General features: G+C 31.5%; 1 protein-coding gene across 2 annotated transcripts in view; it reads right to left on the reverse strand.

Moving 5' to 3' along the window:
- Nucleotides 1–30: 30 nt before the first annotated feature.
- LOC118201934 (rab-like protein 6) overlaps nt 31–18,687 on the reverse strand; it is a 100,529-nt gene continuing 81,872 nt past the window's right edge. For both annotated transcript variants that reach the window (XM_085806519.1, XM_035374090.2), the window contains exons 15-17: nt 7,653–7,797; nt 3,212–3,318; nt 31–605 (exon numbers count right to left, since the gene is read on the reverse strand). In XM_085806519.1, the coding sequence (XP_085662645.1) occupies nt 399–605; nt 3,212–3,318; nt 7,653–7,797 (459 nt within the window). In that variant the 3' untranslated portion in view covers nt 31–398. The remainder of the gene's footprint in view (nt 606–3,211; nt 3,319–7,652; nt 7,798–18,687) is intronic.

Consider the following 18,687-nt stretch of genomic DNA (forward strand, 5'->3'; position numbering starts at 1 on the left):
AACATATTTGTTAAGTTCAAGAAGTGCAAATATTTCAGATAGCAATTTTAATTCATACATTTAATTTACAAATATTTTCTTTTATTGCATATCTTTCCATTGATTAATAATTCATATAATTTAATACCTTTTAATTCAATAAACATTGAAATACTTAAAAAAGTAAAATTTTTTAAATTATGAACATTAACATTTTGGATATATACTTCGAAATTCAAATGGATGGTACAATCTATGGTACAGCAAAAGCATTTACATAGCTCATTCTGTTTATTATATCAAAATTACTGGAAAGAATCTTCATTACCTCCAAAAATTTACAATGTCCACGGCTTTCAAAAGCAGGGTATGTAAATATTAACCATTCCTAGTTACTGAAGGAATAATGGGAAAATGTTTTAAAAAACTTCATATTGATGATTAATGCTTCCACTTGTAGTATCATTGTTTCCTAAAAATTCTTCTAGCCTATCAACGTCTGATGAACTGTCCAACTCACCAGCTTCTTTACTCTTTATTTTAGGAATATCTTTCTTGGGTCCAGTGGCATCTTTCTCTTTATGTTTTTTGTGCTTGTGTGATTTTCTATGACTCCTAGATTCTTCCTAAATATTAAAAAAGATTCAAGATTTAAAGAAAATAAAAATGCACACAATAATATTAATTTCAGATGCTTTAAAAATAAACTATAGGATACTTTTTCTCTTGTAATGCTTATTGTTAATATCAGTTCTAAGATTCAGTCGTTTTGCATTAGTCTGGCAGAAGCACTACCTAAATACTTTGTTTGGCAAACGCATTGTTAAAACTAGATTATAGTATTTATTTAGGCAGTGGATTCTTCCCGCCAAATCCTACCATAGGGTGATTTGCATTTAGATAATAAGAAATAAGTTATTTGTTAAAATTCAGAAAAAAATTGTTACACACACACACACACACACACACACACACACAAAAAAAAAAAAAAAAAAAAAAAAAAAAACTGTTGTTGACTTTTGAAATTATAAAATGAGTTTCTTAACGTTATTTATTTATAATTTGCACAAAATAGATATCTCGGTGAAACTGTTACTGTCGTTTTATTAATCACCAATCATGTCACTACTTCATGCTTAAAATGCTCCAGCTGGATTTTAACATCAGTTTATCATCCTAACCATTTCTATTTCAAAAGCAGGTTACTTACACCAGCATTTCTCAACCTTTTTTAGCCCACAAAACAATAAAATTTTGTGGGCCGGTTGGACACTGTTACCAGCATTTAAAGACAAAATTATAGATTCTAGAGATTAAAATTATAGCATTAACATAAAAATATCATAGAAAATTTTTTTAGCATTTCTCTAATGACTGGTCAAATTTTTCTATAAACTGCTGCCAGTCCGCTTAACCAGCAGTTGAGAATCCCTAGGTTACACAACCTTTAGATTGCCAACTCATGTGAAACCTTATTCTCTTTAAAACTTAAGCAAATAGTTCTGGAAGAGAGCATTATGAGCTAGGTTAGATATCAAATTAATGTAATATATGGATATAAAGCACCATTTTTATTGGATGGCATATATTTAAATATTGTTTCTCACTATTAAAATTTCAACTCGAAAAAAAAATTCTGAAACTTATGTTATGGAAATATGTTTTTACAGGTAGAAAAATTAAACATTTTAAGCAACAATTAAAAAAAAAATTATATTTTGCTATTATAATACTACAAACAATGGATTAAAGGCCAAGCAAGATGAAATTTATACCATATGAAAAATGCAAAATTAAATTCATGTAATGTGCTGTGTCATTTTTTAATGTTATTATACAATGATGGGACAATCAAGGAATACTGGTATGTTTATTAGAACATATTTTAAAAAAACAAATGTATATATTATATGTAAAAAAAAAAAAAAAAAAAGCAAGGTCATTGATGTAATCACATGCCATCCCGTCTTCAAGTCATTATGCCAAAAGAATAACGTAGTTAAAGCAATATTTTACTTTTGTCACATAATAACCTACAACAGTTCCCAAACTTTACAGGACTGCAACTCTGAATTCTCGGGAATATGTATTTTAAAATATTTTTGTGCCCCTGGTAAGCAATTTTTCAGCGATCTGGCGACCCCCCCAAAATTTTTTCACTGTCCTTATTTTGAAGACTATTGACCTAAAACATCTCTCTTAAACCAGCCTTTTAAAAATTTTCTGATGTTATTAACTGTCTAGTTTACAGTAATAACTAGGAAACCAGTAGCAAGAAACCTTCTGCAAAGTCTCTTTACAGAAGTAAAACAAAGGACACATACTTAAAAACCCTTCCAGATAATAATATGGTTTCTTAGAATTAAGTTATGAAAAACTGAGACTAACACACTAATAATGTTCATAGTCTCAAAACACTGCAGTGTAATGTATAAACAAAGAAATTGTAGATTGTTTTATGTGAATATAATAAATTGCAACATAAAGTTATACAGAACATTTTAAAACTCTCACTGAATATATTTTCTACACAAACTATTGAAGTAAAATTATTGTAGGTTGTTTGAAATTCTAGTGATAGGTAACATTACTTTAAATGTAAGTTTTAATTCTAGTTTGAATGCCAAAGTGCTTTAATCATCTTCTGCTATATTATCATTCCATAATTTAAAAATAGATAAAAAAAATGGTTATTTGAGTATAAGAAAGTCATTTCACTTCATGCAAAGTCACAGTTCTTGGTCATTAAATCCTATAATATTGATTGTCATATATTTTGCAGACTGTTGAATAATATCTGGAAAATGGTAAGAAAAACAAATGTGTAAATATATTTTGCCCCCCTCCCAGCAAATGTTTTCTGTAAGAACTGCTGTTAATTCTTGAGACAAAACAGTAAAAAATATTGCCCTGGAAAAATCAATCAGACTTGATTGATAAGTCTGGTTGATTTTTGATTGACGACATTCGTTCTGTGCAATCTTAAAAAAAAAAAAAAAAAAAAAAAAAAAAAAAAAAAAAAAAAATCTGCACAGAAACAAAAAAAGATCTAAAATTTAAATCATTTATCATTAAAGGGCAAATTAAATACTTTTGCAAAATAGTTTATCTATTTCAATTCTAGATTTCGTGAGATTTAGTGTTACAAATGAATAAAGTGCTTCTATTAATAACTATACAAATTTTCAGTTAAATAGACACAGCCTAGGAAATTGTAAAAAGTTAACTTCACCTTATTTTTACTTTTATGCTTATGTCTTTTACTTTTGGCAGAACTAGAATCTTCACTCACAGCTTCTGAACCCTCGGGTGTGGCACTAGGTGATGAGCGACTACGTACTGAAAAGAATTTTAGATGCAGAATATACGTTGAAGAATAAATTTATTTAAAAAATTCTATAAAATCATAATTATATACGACTAAAATGGAACTAATATATTAGCATGTCAAAAATCACAGTACGGTATGTGATTAAATTAGCACAATATGTAATCAGTTGCATGAAGTATTTTCTTTATAATCAGTACAAATAATCTTACTGGGAAAGATCTAAGATTTATATTATAATTCATGACCAAAAAAGTTTATTTTATGATCAGAATTTTACAGAATATAAATGCATCATAGTTAATCTCATAACATCATTGCTTGCAGAATGTCAGGCAAGAACAGCAACACCAATTAAAATTTCTTAAACAGATATAACCTTGTCATGGTCCCTATTCCCAAATAAGCTGATCACCGATTGATTAAATACTTATTACCACAAAGCATTAGTAGTTTGCCTTGTGCTCTATTCTAGATAGCTGAGTAGGCTGGCTGCATGAAATTTTCATAGTTGTCTTCATATGTAATGACTAGTGTCTTTCATGAAGGCATTCCTTCCTGCAGGTGGACAGCACTAGTGTATTTTACAAAAATTAAATCACTCTCAAGCTAGAAACAGCATTTGCATTAATTTTTGAGGCAGCCTGACAAATCAGACTTTGAGAAGTTCAGACAACTCGACTGAAAGCTAGATTTTGTGCTTTCATGTTGTTTTTATTTTAAGATAATTATCACTTTGGCAAAAGAACCCACATTCAATTATGCAGAAATGCTTCTGACTCCATGTCATTGCAAAGCAATTCTAAAATCTTAATATATTCATGTTTTTATTATTTCTTCTTTTATTGTATTGATTGTATTAGCCATGCCTTATGGGCACTGAAACTAATGCCATTCCGTATGGTCACATAAATTAGCCATGCCATTTGAAACTAAAAATGCATCTGGGATTTTTTGCTTCATAGTGGATCTCTCTCTCTCTACATATCTATATATATACATACAATGTAATAAGAATCGCAATCACATAACAGAATGGCAAAAGTAATAATATTTTAATACAATACACAATGCATGGTGGAACGTAGAATGCAGAAACATGCTAAGTATGCAGAACTTGAAAACAGAGTCATTTTAATCACAAATATTTACAAGAAATAATATTTGTATCTATAAGAGCTGTTTAGAATTAGATATTTTTAGGAGTTAAAATAAATGATTACAAACTTCAACCCATGCATTATAACAATGGCGAAGTAACTGCCATACACTTTGACAGATGCTCAGCATGTTATGTATTTCTGTAGCAATAACATGATTCTGGCAGGAAGGGCTTCAGGAGAGTCGATCTGTGTTACACTTACAGATTCACATTCTGTTGCTATGCATGCATTATGAAAAATTATTTTTTTTGCCATGTTCTATACTCCTTAACATTGGAAACCATCAATCTTGTTACACTCTCTAGATATTTAATGCACAAGGAGGTGGTTATTGGGTAAAATTGCAATAATTAATAATTTAAAATTAAAAAGCTAAATAAATATGAAGTGATGCTGAAATTCTCTTCTAAGTCAAACTCTGCCAGATCATCTTTTATGCAGCAAAAATTATGAACAGTAGGTTCCAGATAACTGATAGCACAAAACCAAGTTATAATTTCAACACTAGTTTTATATATACACAGTACAAAGTCTGAGATGCAGACTCTTCAGGACTTCAGCGATCCCGGATTTGAAATTATTCTGGATATTAGATCATCAGCTTAAATCTAGTAAGATGGCATGTAGAAATTATTTATGAAATAATGAAGCATTTATGATCTAAAGGGTATCAAAATTTTTTAAAAAAAGAGCTTAATATTTATATGTTTAATTTATTAAACATTTTTTAATGCAAGTTTTTTAAGTTGCTTTGTTTTTTGTGCTAATACTTTCTCTTTAATTCTATAGACAGATATAATTTCTTGTTTAGTTATTATTGCTGTGTCAAGAATTCCAACTAACTTCTCAATTGAAATTTTTTTCTTTTTCAATAACTTCTCTGTCACTTTCTGATGAAATTTTAATTTCATCGTCTGTAAATTGACTGATGATTGGGGCATTGTCATCAAAAAGGAAAAACTTCTATTAACACCTCTTCTTCCTTGCCACCCGGCGCGGCCATGCGAGCTCTGGCGCCGGTTCTGGCTTTATGTAAATTACAAATAGTTATTCTTAATTCAAATAGCACTAAATGTAATCTTTTGGCCTATAGGTATCATTAACAAAATCTATTTTTAGCATATGGAAAGAAATTTTCGTTAAATCTTTCCTCGTCAACACTTCTTAGTGCATTAAACTTAAATCTGTAATAGGCTGCAATCATATGTCAAGACAAAAGGTTACCATACTCTTTGTTATTCAATCACTAATTTAAAAAAATTGTTTAGGCATCGCTGCATAAGTCATCATAAAGTCATAGTGATAAACATGCCGCGATGAAAGCAAAATATAATAAATAATGATTCGCCAGGTTGGCGTCAAGGATATAAAATATTAGTTGGTGTAAAATCAACAATTTTTCAGTTTGCCTAGAAGATCCGCAGCTACGGAGTGAAATTACTGATCACAAAAATTTACACTAAAATGAATACTTCTTCAATAATGAGGTATTTTATTTAGTGCCGAAGTGAGATTAAGAATCGGTACTCTACATATTTTATTATGAGAGGGGAAAATCAAATTACCTGCCCCCCCCCAAAAAAAAATTGTTTGGTGGTGGCTTTGAGGTTTGGATCATTCCGGATATTTGACGTTTGACGTCCAGATCTCAGACTTTGTACTGTATTTAACAGATGGAGGTTATTTTCCTGATAAGATTATTACTATTAATGAAATCTAACTGTCTCACTTTTCTCTAGACAGCAAATTCAGTGGCATTCATTCATCTTCGATGGGCTGATTGAATATTTCTATTTACTAGTAGCATTAAGATTTATAAGCTAATTGCATGAAAAAATGATAGCTAAATATATAAATGGAATTGTATGCAATATCTAAAAATGCATGCTAGACTAACAATACATTATTTATCTAAGTACTATTGTCATTAATACAAGTTTTTGGTTTAGAAAATAACTTCATTCTGAAAGTAGCTGCTGACATAAATTAGATCATTTTTCACATTACTTTCACATTAGATGAAATGCAATAATCATTTATTACATTTCATCTAATGCTTCATCTCAAATAATAAATAATTATAATTTTTATAATCATTTGAATAAGAAATAATCGTCTTAAACATGGTTGTAATTGTTCTATATATGGCAAATTTGAAGCAAAAGTTATCATTCACTATTCTTCCCCTCCCCCAAGTAGAGGTCAGCTAAGAAGAAAAGTAAAAATGAGAAACTGTTTATAAAACTCAAGTGAAAAATAATGAGAAATATATTATTACCCCCTAAAAAAAGCATATGCAGATATTTACAAAATCAACTTATTAGTTAGTGATTAATCAATGCAAATTGGTAAGTTAAAAAAATGAAATATTGAAACTACACAGCTAAGTAATAAAATGCACCTTATTCAAGAGTAAATGAAATTAAAATACAAAGGCATTTTATGCATTGCCGCAACTATCTTGGTAAAAACCGCTAAAGTTTCAGAATGGGCCAAACTCTGACAACCATGTGCATAACAATTCTTCAGTTTTCACAACCAACATCGCCACTTTCATATATGTTCTTTCCGTTGTATATCAAATTTCAATGGTTTTTATAGGTAAATCGTGATATTTTTTGTCATAAACTCAATTTCAGAACAAATGGTTGTGAGATTTGCCTGCACTGGAAGAAACTGCAGTAAAATTTCTGGAAGACTACAGTATTTTGCCACAAAATTGCTCAAGGGAACAATTACTTTGAATCTCTTCTTGAAACAGTCGCTCTAGTCTGCCAGATCAAAAGAAGCAAAAGCTTCTTTATAATTAGTTTTATTATTTAGATAAATATCTAGTTAAAATGTAAAATATGTCTGCAACAAACATTTTTGTATGTAATAAATAATTTTTTGCAATTACAAATCATCACATTTTTTCTTCTGTAAAATTCACCAAGTTGATTGTGCTAACTTGGAAATGATATATAGCCAAACTTTTTAAATAACTTTTCCAAAGTACGATCTAAATCAAACTACTTAAGTCCCCCCCCCCCCAAAAAAAAGTCTTGGGAGTAAATGGAGGGAGAAAAATTCAGCAGAAAAGTTTTCTAACTACAGATTTCTTAAACGGATTTCACTCTGCTTTATGTACTATGCATATATATAATTTTTACAACATATATTTTTTTAATAAAATGCATTACCACTTGGTGTCCCACTAGAAGTTTTTCTTTTATAGTCGTACATGGTCTCTAAAACATTTAGATCTTCATCTTCCAAAGTGAGCATTGTAGGAGAAGGAATATGATGTTCAGCAGATGTACTTTGTTTCTGTGGTTCTGATGAAACCTGGAATATTTCACAGGAAAAAAGTATTAAAATCATTATTTGTATTACATCTATTGATGAATAAGAGTAAAAAAAAGTTAAATCTTTAATGACAGAATTTAAAAGCATGAATTCAATCATAAAGTATTTAAAAACCTTTTTGAAAATTATCATAAGTGATAGTAATGTCATAAAAGTATACCATATGAATGAATTTTTCAGTTTTGATTTCATATATAATTTTGTTTTACATATTACAGATTAAAATACAAAATACATTTATATTCTTTAGATCTTAAAGAACAATTCTACAAATCTGAAAAAAGAAAAAAAAAAAAAGTAAATATTTCCCTGAGCAACACATTTTTAAAAATTCAGCAATTTCAAGTATAATATGCTAAAAACACAGAATTTTAAAATAGTATTATAATTTAATTGTATTAATTTAAATAAAAACTTAAATTGCAAAAGTAAGGAAGCATGAATTTAACTTCTAAATCATTGATAATTCTACAACTATTGGACGCAGATTAACTACAAGCATAAAAACCTTAACCGGAAGGTAAGAATAACATAATTCAATCATTTTTAAAGCAAAAAATTCACAATTTACCAATATATAAGAATAAAAAAAATAGCTCACAAAGCCTAGTAACAGAGCGGATATATATACATATACTATTGGTGAGGTCGATTGTGACCAAAATAGGAGGTGCCCAACTTCATGTTTATAGCAGTCTTGTATACAAAATTTCAACATTCTGATACTACTCATTTTTGAGTTATGCAAGATAGACATGTATGTACGTACAGACGCCACGAAAAAATCTCTTCTGAATCAATTTTAATTCAGTTTTATAATTCGTTTTGGGAAAAAAGTCCTTTATTCTGTCCCTACATACAGATGTCATGCAAAAACATTGTTAAATTGCATTTGATAGTGGTAAAATGGTTATTTTCATTGAAATATGATACCCAGAATTTTTCGTGTTTAGAATAGACCTTTCACAAAGTAGTAAATCACTGGTGACTACTTTTTTTGCCAACCTCAAACATGAAAAACAGCTGCCATTTTAGAGAATTGTAGTGCAACAGCAACATATTAATGAAATAAAAAACAATACAGTCAAAAGTCTTTAATCCGGACTCGTCGGGACTTCGATTCCGGATTATAGATCATCAGTTTAAATCTGGTAAGATGACATGCAGAAATTATAAAATTAAAAATATGAAACCGTAATTTATGAAATAAAAAGCAATTATGATCTAAAAGGTATCAAAATTTACAAAAAAAAAAAAAAAAAACTTAATATTTGTTTATTTTATTAAACATTTCTTTCAACGTGTGCATGCGCAAAGCATACATTATGCATAGTCGAAATTAGAAAACTGCAACCAGAAAACTATTTGATGTGTATTCGTGATATTTATAATGACGAGGAGTTTGATTTAAATCATATCAAAGAGGGAGTACATTGAGATGAAATATTACATTTAGTAAGGAATTAGAGGCCGAATAAAATAAAAACATCTGCCCGGAAGATAAGGATAGTGCTGACAGATCAACTTCCAGTTCATTGCACGTCGCGTCGCGATGGACACCGAAACATGCTTTCGCTTTGTAGATCTTTTGGTAGCTTCAGAAACGGAAATTCTTTTTGACATAATAGAAAGTTCAAGCTTACTTTTATAAAATTGTTCTAACAGTCTGCAAAAAATAATAAGCCAGATTTAATTAGAAGATTAAGGAACAATGCAATCTGCAACATTAACTGAAATAGATAATTTTAGCTTAGCTTATACTGTCTGTTAAACATTAAACGCGTATGCGTAAACATATTATGTGCATGCATGATGCGTTGACGCATGCGCAGAAAGTTTGTAGCTTTGAGGTCTGGATTATAGATCATTCCGGATTATGGACGTCTGGATTACAGACTTTTGACTGTATTTCATTTGATTTGAATCATTAAAGCAAACATAAAAGCTAACCCCCCTTTAAACATTTTAAAGTTTTTGATCCAAGATGCTATCTGCTGTGTTCACTCTTTCATCAAGTTTTTATATTACTGGTTTCTATAAATCTCCATTCTTCTGGTAGCCAAATTCAACACCTCCTAGTTTCTTTGGCATATCCTACCATGGTTCCTTATTTGCATCATATGCAAATTATATCTAGTCTGTTTTAGTACACCAACATATATTTTACATCCGAATACTTTAAAATAAATAACACTGGTATTTCTATTGAAGAGCATTTCATAAGGGGTTGGTTATTCTTGTGACACACTCTGTTTCAAGTATGTACAAGACATCCAAGAATTTTGAGCCACCATTCTTTTCCCGTTTTCCTATTATTAAGCATAGCTTTTGCTTCATCTGATGCCATTTGGTTAAAATATTCAATACACTGTTCTCTTCTGGGATGTAAGCATTTGTACATTCAACACTGATTCCATTTTTGACTAAGTACCTTTCAAATTGCCTGCTACAAAATTCACCAACATTATTGGTGCATGGGCTAATGAATTTTCCATTTATCAATTTAAAATATTTACTCCCACCTTAAGATGGAACTGGGAGTAGACCATAAACATCTAAATAAATCAACTGCTGTAGTTTATTAGATCTCTTTGGAACGAACTTGAAAGATAATCTACTAGATTTGGCAATAATACTAGGTTTTTTTTATTTTACATAATTCTTTTGTGCTTTGATTTTCACTCTTTGATGCCATAGCTTCGCATCGTCCGCTTTATTTAACTTTCTGGCTTCCATGCTGTAACCAACTTCCTTTTTATCTGTTCATACTTAAGTGCTTTACCATATTACATAACATAATCTATCCCAGTTATTGAAGTATATCTATATTTTACCACTTGAACCAACAAAATAAACACCTGCCTTTTCTAGTCCTACTCCTGAAGTAGATTTCTTCTTAGATTTGAATTATGTAACACATTTTCTACTTCAGTTCAATTTATTTGATTACTTTTCCTACAAATTTGTACCTTTTCCTAATACTTTATTTTCAAAATTTATATCATTTGTTATTTCAAAATTGTGGTTGTATTTATCCGTGTTACTTCTGTTGCACTTATGTCAGATTTTCTGTTAAATATGCTTACAAAGAAGCACTGAGGTAGGTTGAATGAAGGCCACAACAACAACACTATCTGTTTGCATATCCAAGAACACTATCTGTTTGCATATATTTGTTTGTTTGAGTGAAATGCATATCTTACTGTGGTAAGTAGGTGTTACAAGGAATGTAAAGCTCAGGAAGACACCCTATGTAACCTGGAGTGTTCTACCAGAAATAAAAGGATTATAGTTCATCTCAATATGATGAAATTTTATTTTTTCAAAAAAGCATCTACGATGAGACATCATGCTGCTGGTCCATCTACAATGGTAAGTTGTGTTTGCCTCTATTTAAAAATACATCATGAAGATTTGTTAAATAGAAAGAGACTATTAAAATCCCAAATAACAAAATGCAGAGATAAAATTAGCACAGAATATGTAGACTTAAATGCATGTGAATTAAAGAAGTATAATGTATTTAGTAGTGAACTGAAAGGAATATTTGATCAGTTGTGTATGAAGTGTGGGGAGCAGCTTAGCATTCAAGAAACTCTAGATGAAGTGATTTTAAAATTAAATGGAAAATCTCAAGCACTTTATTTGAGTTTGAAGTCAAAAAATAAAAGCTGAAGGAATACCTTCAGAAAGTGTTAAACTTGGCAACATTAAGTAGAAATCTGCAGGAGTGGGAAATGTCTAAAGATCTGTTAGATCATAATAACCCCAAGATGATCTGTCCTTTCATGTCTTTAGCTGAAGATATTTGTAATACACTCTTAGACATATACACACACACACACACACACACAAAAAAAAAAAAAAAAAAAAAAAAAAAAAAAAAAAAAACTGATGCACCAAGAAGGAGTTATCCGAATGGGACAAAAATCGGTAGAAGTGATTTACATGTACACAAAAACAAATGATTATAGTTTGAGAAAAATTGGATGATTTCTTGAAGTGATAGAGCTTCACAAAGTGAAAAAGTCAGTAACACGTTTGTCCATCTCTGGCCCTTATGCAAGCAGTTATTTGGCTTGGCATTGATTGATAGAGATTGCGGATGTCCTCCTGAGAGATATCATGCCAAATTCTGTCCAACTGGCACATTAGATCGTCAACATCCCAAGCTGGTTGGAGGGCCCTGCCCATAATGCTCCAAACGTGCTCAATAGGAGAGAGATCCAGCAACCTTGCTGCCCAAGGTAATGCTCGGCAAGCACTAAGGCAAGCAGTAGAAACATGTGCAGTGTGGGGGCAGGCATTATCTTGCTGAAATGTATGCCCAGGGTGTCGTGACATGAAGGGCAACACAATGGGCCTTAGAACTTCGTCAATGTACCGCTGTGCTGTAAGGTTGTGATGGATGAGAACCAAAGCGTTCCTACTATGAAATGAAATGGCACCCCAGACCATTACTCCTGGTTGTCAGCTTGTCTGGCGGAAGACAGTCAGGTTGGTATCACACAGCAGTCAGAGGCATCTCCAGACTCGTCTTCGCTGGTCATTGGGGCTCAGTTCAAAGCGGGACTCATCACTGAAGACTATTCTACTCCAGTCAGTGACATTCCAGTGCGAATGAGCCCGACACCACTGCAAATGGGCTTGATGTTGTACAGAGGTCAATGGTAGTCGGCGCTGTGACTTCAGCCTCCTTTCTGTGAGCCGTGTATGAATGGTCCTTGCCGTCACTGAAGCACTAGTCTTTCTTTAGATATTTTTTTGTCTAAGAGTGTATAAACCATAAAATTCTCTATGTGCTAGAATTTATATTCTAGTGCATACGTGCAAAACTTGCATTATATGCATAAATCTTGCATTTGTTTTTAAATTGTTAAGCTACCATAGATAAAAAGTGTATGAAATGATGGGAATTACCCATGAATGACAAGAATGGATTTTGTAACTATTTGTAAATTGGTTTTCCAAGACATAGAAAAATTGATATGAAAACTAGTTTTCTTTTAGGCATTTTCTAAGACGATATACAAATTAAAAAATTTTGAGAAAAATCAATACAAGAGAATTATGTTTAAATAAAATACCTTGGGGGAAAGAAAAATATTTTTTAGAACTAATCTCAGCAAAATGATGTTTGACGAAAACAAAATAATAAAACGGGATATAAAATTAGAAAGAAAATACAATCAATGATAATGATGCATCTGGGTCTATGAAGGCCGCTCTGACGATTGCTCGGTCTTCACATTCTGTCGTTTCTCTAGACCTACCGCTTCCTTCTTGACGCTGTGTGCAGCCATGGTTCACCCATTCCTGCCAACATCATCTAATAGTGGAATCGCTCCTGCTCAAATGTTGAGCTATTTGCTGATACCGGCTTCTTTGAGCCCAACTACACGACCTCTCACAAATTCTGACATCTGCGCTATTGGTCCCACACCTGAATGCAAGGCATAGTTACTGTCTACCAGAGTACACAGAATGAAATTCGTGAAAAATTTATGACCTGGAATCGTAATTTCTCCTCTTAAATATCCAGCCATTTGCACAATTCAGATGCGCGCGTGTGTGTGTGTGTGTGTCTAAGAGAGTAATTTTTAATTTTAGTGTTCTAGGGTTTTAGCTAATGCATCATTTTATAAATGAAGCAGAATTGGCATTCTGTTAGGGGTAAATGTGTTTTTAACTTTATTAAATGGAAACATTAAGTGTGGTGAGAATTTATCTTCTGCCATGAGTTCACGATTATAGCAGAGGCAACAGCTTCTAAGATCCCTAAACAGAGTAATCGAGTGTCAGTAAACTACCTGTTGCCTTCTACGCAGCAATATAAGTTATGAACAGCGCATTGTTTCTGCGCAATTTTAGTTAGTTAAGATTCGAATTCCTAGCGTAGCATACATGTTTTTTGATCCCGTATGGTCGGGAATTTATCATTTTCGATTTAGATTTTTAATTATGATACAATCCACGAAATAAAATTGGTTGTTGTTGTAAAATTGTCTTTAGTATAGAGTCTAACAAGCGACCTCAAAACATTGGTCAACGTCGAGCCCGAGCTAATTAGAATAAAAAATGGCTAATGAAGACATAACCACGTTCAACAGAAAACGTGGTGGCATTAAAGCTCAAATTAGGAAATTAAAGTCGTCTGTCAGTGGAAAAAGTGATGATTTTGGTTTCGAACAAATAGAAGTATTGCAAGAAAAAGTTCACAAGTTAAATAAACAAATTGATGAACTTCGCTTGGATTATTACAAAGTGTGTAAAGATGAAGAAATATCAGACATCGAAGCTACTTTTGAGGAAATTGAGATGGATATTACCAATGATCAGGTAAGCCTGAAATGTCTTTATACTTCATTATGTAGTAAGAATACAAATAATGTGTATGTAAATAATAGCATCCCAGAAACAAGAAGTTATTCATTGAATTATAAATTGCCTAAAATAACATTACCTAAATTCTCTGGCAATTTCGAAGACTGGAATTTATTTAAAAACCAATTTGTAGCTTTAATTTCATCTAATAGACAATTAACAGATTCTCAGAAATTGTTTCATTTACAATCTTGTTTAATTGGTGATGCAAAGCAGATACAAACAATAGATGATACATTTTCTTCCTTATTTAAGGCACTTGAAGAAAGATATGATAATAAGAGACTGGTTGTAAATTCTCATATCAATGAATTACTTTCTATTGAAAAAATAGTTCATGAAAATCCTCAAGATTTACGATCATTAATTGATAAAGTTCAGAAACATTTAAGAGCATTAAAAGTTATGGAATTAAATATGGATAAATTAAGCGAAGCTCTGCTGATTAATATTATTCTCAATAAAATAGATAAAGAATCGCGTAAGCAATTTGAAATGTCATTAAATACTAATGATTTATGTGAATGGGATTCTTTCATGACATCTCTTCAAAACCGATGCCAGATGTTAGAAAATATGCAAAACAAAACATTCCTCCAAATAAGGTTCGATCGTTAGTGACAAAAACGAATAATAATAAATTTATGTGTCCGGTTTTCAAAGATAATTACGCAATTTTTAAATGTGAAACATTTCTAGCATTAAATCCAATGGAACGATACGAAATGGTTAAAAGCTTTCCTTGTGCATTAATTGTTTACATTCGAATCATAAAGTAGCTTCCCGTGGGTCTAGACACTTTTGCTCGGTTTGCAAATTAAAACATAATTCACTTCTTCATCAAAAATGAGGCTGTTTTGAATAGCAATAAATCAACAGAAAAAGCCTTATCGGCGTGTCTTTTTTCAAAAAATAAAACTGTTCTCCTTTCAACTGTGATTGTTTGGGTTAGAAATATTTATGGCCAATTCGTTAAAGCAAGAACAATTCTTGACTCAGGCTCGATGTCAAATTTTGTTACAAATGAATTCTGTGAACGTGCAAATTTAAAAAAGGAAAGAATAAATATTCCCGTTTCTAGTTTAAATGGGCAAATTTCAAACATTAAATCTCGTACTTTTGCTTCTATTTTTAATGGAAGTAATTCGTTCTCTGCTTCATTAAATTTTTTAGTTGTAAATAAAATCACAGATTTAGTACCTACTACAAAATTAAATATTGAAAATATAGATATTCCTGATACATCAAGTTTGGCTGATCCAGAATTTGCAACTCCATCTAGTATAGATCTGCTTTAAGGAGCAGAAATATTTTATGACATTTTTATGAATGGCCAAGTTAAATCTTCTACGAAATCACTCGTTTTCAGAAATTCTGTGTTTGGTTATATAGCTGCTGGTTCTTTGAAAACATCCTTTGAAAATTGTCAGAATTATTGTGGACTTATCGGTAATGTTGATAATATTGACAGATTGGTAGAAAAATTTTGGTTAGTGGAAAATATTGGTGAAGAAAAGCAAATTCTTAGCCAAGAAGAAGAATTCTGTGAACAACATTTCAAAGACACTTACAGACGAAATGAAGATGGCAGATTTTTCGTAAAAATGCCTATGAAAGACGAATAATTAGGAAATTCAAAGCACTTAGCCGACATTAGACTCAATCAATTAGTTAAACTTGTCAGACTGTTATGATGATGATGTCATCTCTGGTTCATCAAACTTAGACTCAGCAAGTGAATTGAAAAATCAGCTTATACAGCTTTTTCATAGTTGTGGAATGACTTTGCACAAATGGAACTCTAATTCTCCTGAACTGTTGGATAGCCCTTCTACAAGCTCTGAGCTTTCATTCTCCTCCAAAAGTGATAATGTTGTTAAAGCTTTAGGCATTACATGGAATTCTCAGAAGGATGAATTCAGCTTTAAAGTCTCAATCAAGGAGAAATCATCATGTACCAAAAGAGACATTTTATCGACAATAGCCAGACTTTATGATCCTTTAGGACTGATTGGTCCGGTAATCACCAAAGCCAAGATATTTTTACAGAAATTATGGGTTCAAAAACTGAGTTGGGATGAACCACTTTTCACAACTATTGCTCACGAATGGCAACAGGTAGTTTCAAATTTAAAGACTGTGGAAAACATAAAAATTAATCGTTGCATCCTCTCTAATCATCCAAGCAAGATTTCACTCATTGGATATGCAGATGCTTCGGAAGCCGCTTATGATGCAGTTGTCTACTTGATTTGTGTCGATGAAGATCACAGCTCGTCATCTCATCTACTAGCCAGCAAATCTCGTGTAGCTCCATTGAAAACTTTATCTATTCCAAGATTGGAACTTTGTGCATGTTTGTTATTGGCTCATCTGATTTCGAAAGTTAGCAACTCATTGAAGATGCATTTAGATGACATCATTCTGTGCACTGATTCAACGATAGCACTGTCATGGTTGAAGACTTCTCCTCATCTTTTGAAGACCTTTGTTGCAAATAGAGTCTCCAAAATCCAAAGACTAGTAAAACCGCGACACTGGAAGCACTTATCATCAGCAAATAATCCGGCAGATCTGATTTCTCGTGGTGCTTATCCTCATGAACTTGTCACATCTTCCTTGTGGTGGAATGGTCCTGAACAGAATGAACTTAGTGATGCTTCTTTATTTGAACTTGACAAGACTCTCATAGATTCTCCTGCTTATCAGGATGAACTTAAAAAACCTTTAGATGTTAATTTGAACTGCAATTTAAACTTGTTTTGGAATACCTCTTTTGAATTAACAAATAATTATGTTAAACTAATTAGAATTTTAAGTCTTATTTTCAGGTTTCTGTCCAATCTGAAAGGTCCAGTGAAGAAAACAGGCCCCATTAGTATCACTGAATATCAAGATGCGGAAATGCACTTGATAAAAATGGTTCAGGTAATAGAATTTGCAGAGGAGATTAAATCACTTCAAGATCAGAGAGTAATCAAAAGTCAGGTAAAAACTTTAAATCCATTTTTAAATGGAAAAGATATATTATGTGTGGGCGGTCGCTTAACTCATGCCACAATTAATTATGATTCTAAACATCAAATTTTATTGCCAAAAAATCATAAGCTTACCAAGCTAATATTTATTCATTATCATTTAAAAAATTTTCATGCTGGTCCTCAAGCACTGTTACATTTTGTTAGGGAAAGGTTTTGGCCTGTTGGTGGCAAGGACTTAGCTAGAAAAACAGTTCACAAGTGTGTAATTTGTTTTTGTCATAAACCTATCATTTCAGATCAATTAATGGCTGATTTACCTCCTGAACATGTAAATCCAAATCTAACCTTTCATAACACAGCGATAGATTTTGCAGGCCCTTTTCTAATCAAATATAGAAATCAAAGGAAAAGTAGTTTACATAAAGTTTATATAGCAATCTTTGTTTGCTTAGTTACAAAGGCGATTCATTTAGAAATAGTATTTGACTTAACATCTGAAGCCTTTATTGCATGTTTAAAACGATTTTTCTCGCGTAGAGGTAAAAGCTCATGTCTGTTTAGTGACAATGCAACTAATTTTGTAGGAGCTCACAAAGAGTTAAAGAAACTTACTTCGTTAATTACTGTCCCTGATGAAGTTTTGGGTAAGTATTTGGCATCTGAAAATATCTCTTGGAAATTTATTCCTCCTCGTGCCCTCAATTTTGGTGGAATTTGGGAGGCCGGCATCAAATCTTTCAAATTTCATCTTAAAAGAACTATTTCCGACGTTAAATTAACCTATGAAGAATTTTTAACCGTAATTGATCAAATTGAAGGAATACTAAATTCGAGACCTCTTTCTCCTTTATCGTCTGAACCTTCAGATTACGAACCCTTGACGCCAGGTAACTTTTTAATAGGTAGACCCATAAACTCAATTGCAGAACCTCAAATTTTAGACTTGTCAGAAAGCAGATTGTCAAGATGACAAAAATTAACTAAAATGATACAGATTATATGGAAATGATGGATAACTGACTATCTTAAGCACTTGCAACATCGAAAGAAATGGTATTTTTCAAAGGATAATATAAAGAAAAATACATTGGTTATTATTAAAGATGATCATTTACCTCCATTTAAATGGTTACTAGGAAGAATTGATCAGACGATTCCTGGCAAAGATGGTAAGATACGAGTAACAGTTATTAACACAAAGTTTGGTCCAATTAAAAGGCCAATATCAAAAATTTGTTTATTGCCTATTGAGGATAACTTCAAGGATTAATTTCTATTGTTAATAAAATATACATTGTTCTTTATTATACTTATATTTTGGTAATTTTGATAAAAATTGTCAATATTTTTTACTGTTTGAAATGTTGATATATATAACTACTGAAAAAATTTGCAAATGTTCAAACTTTATCGAATTTTCTGAATTGTTTATTTCATTCTGTAAATGATTTACTAACTTTAAGTCTTTTGTTAATGTTTAAAAAAATGAATAGCTGAATTGTTA

This window comes from Stegodyphus dumicola, chromosome 12, assembly GCF_044657685.1.
Source record: "Stegodyphus dumicola isolate Sdum_Otavi_A_Nest chromosome 12, ASM4465768v1".
Classification (NCBI taxonomy): Eukaryota; Metazoa; Arthropoda; class Arachnida; order Araneae; family Eresidae; genus Stegodyphus; species Stegodyphus dumicola.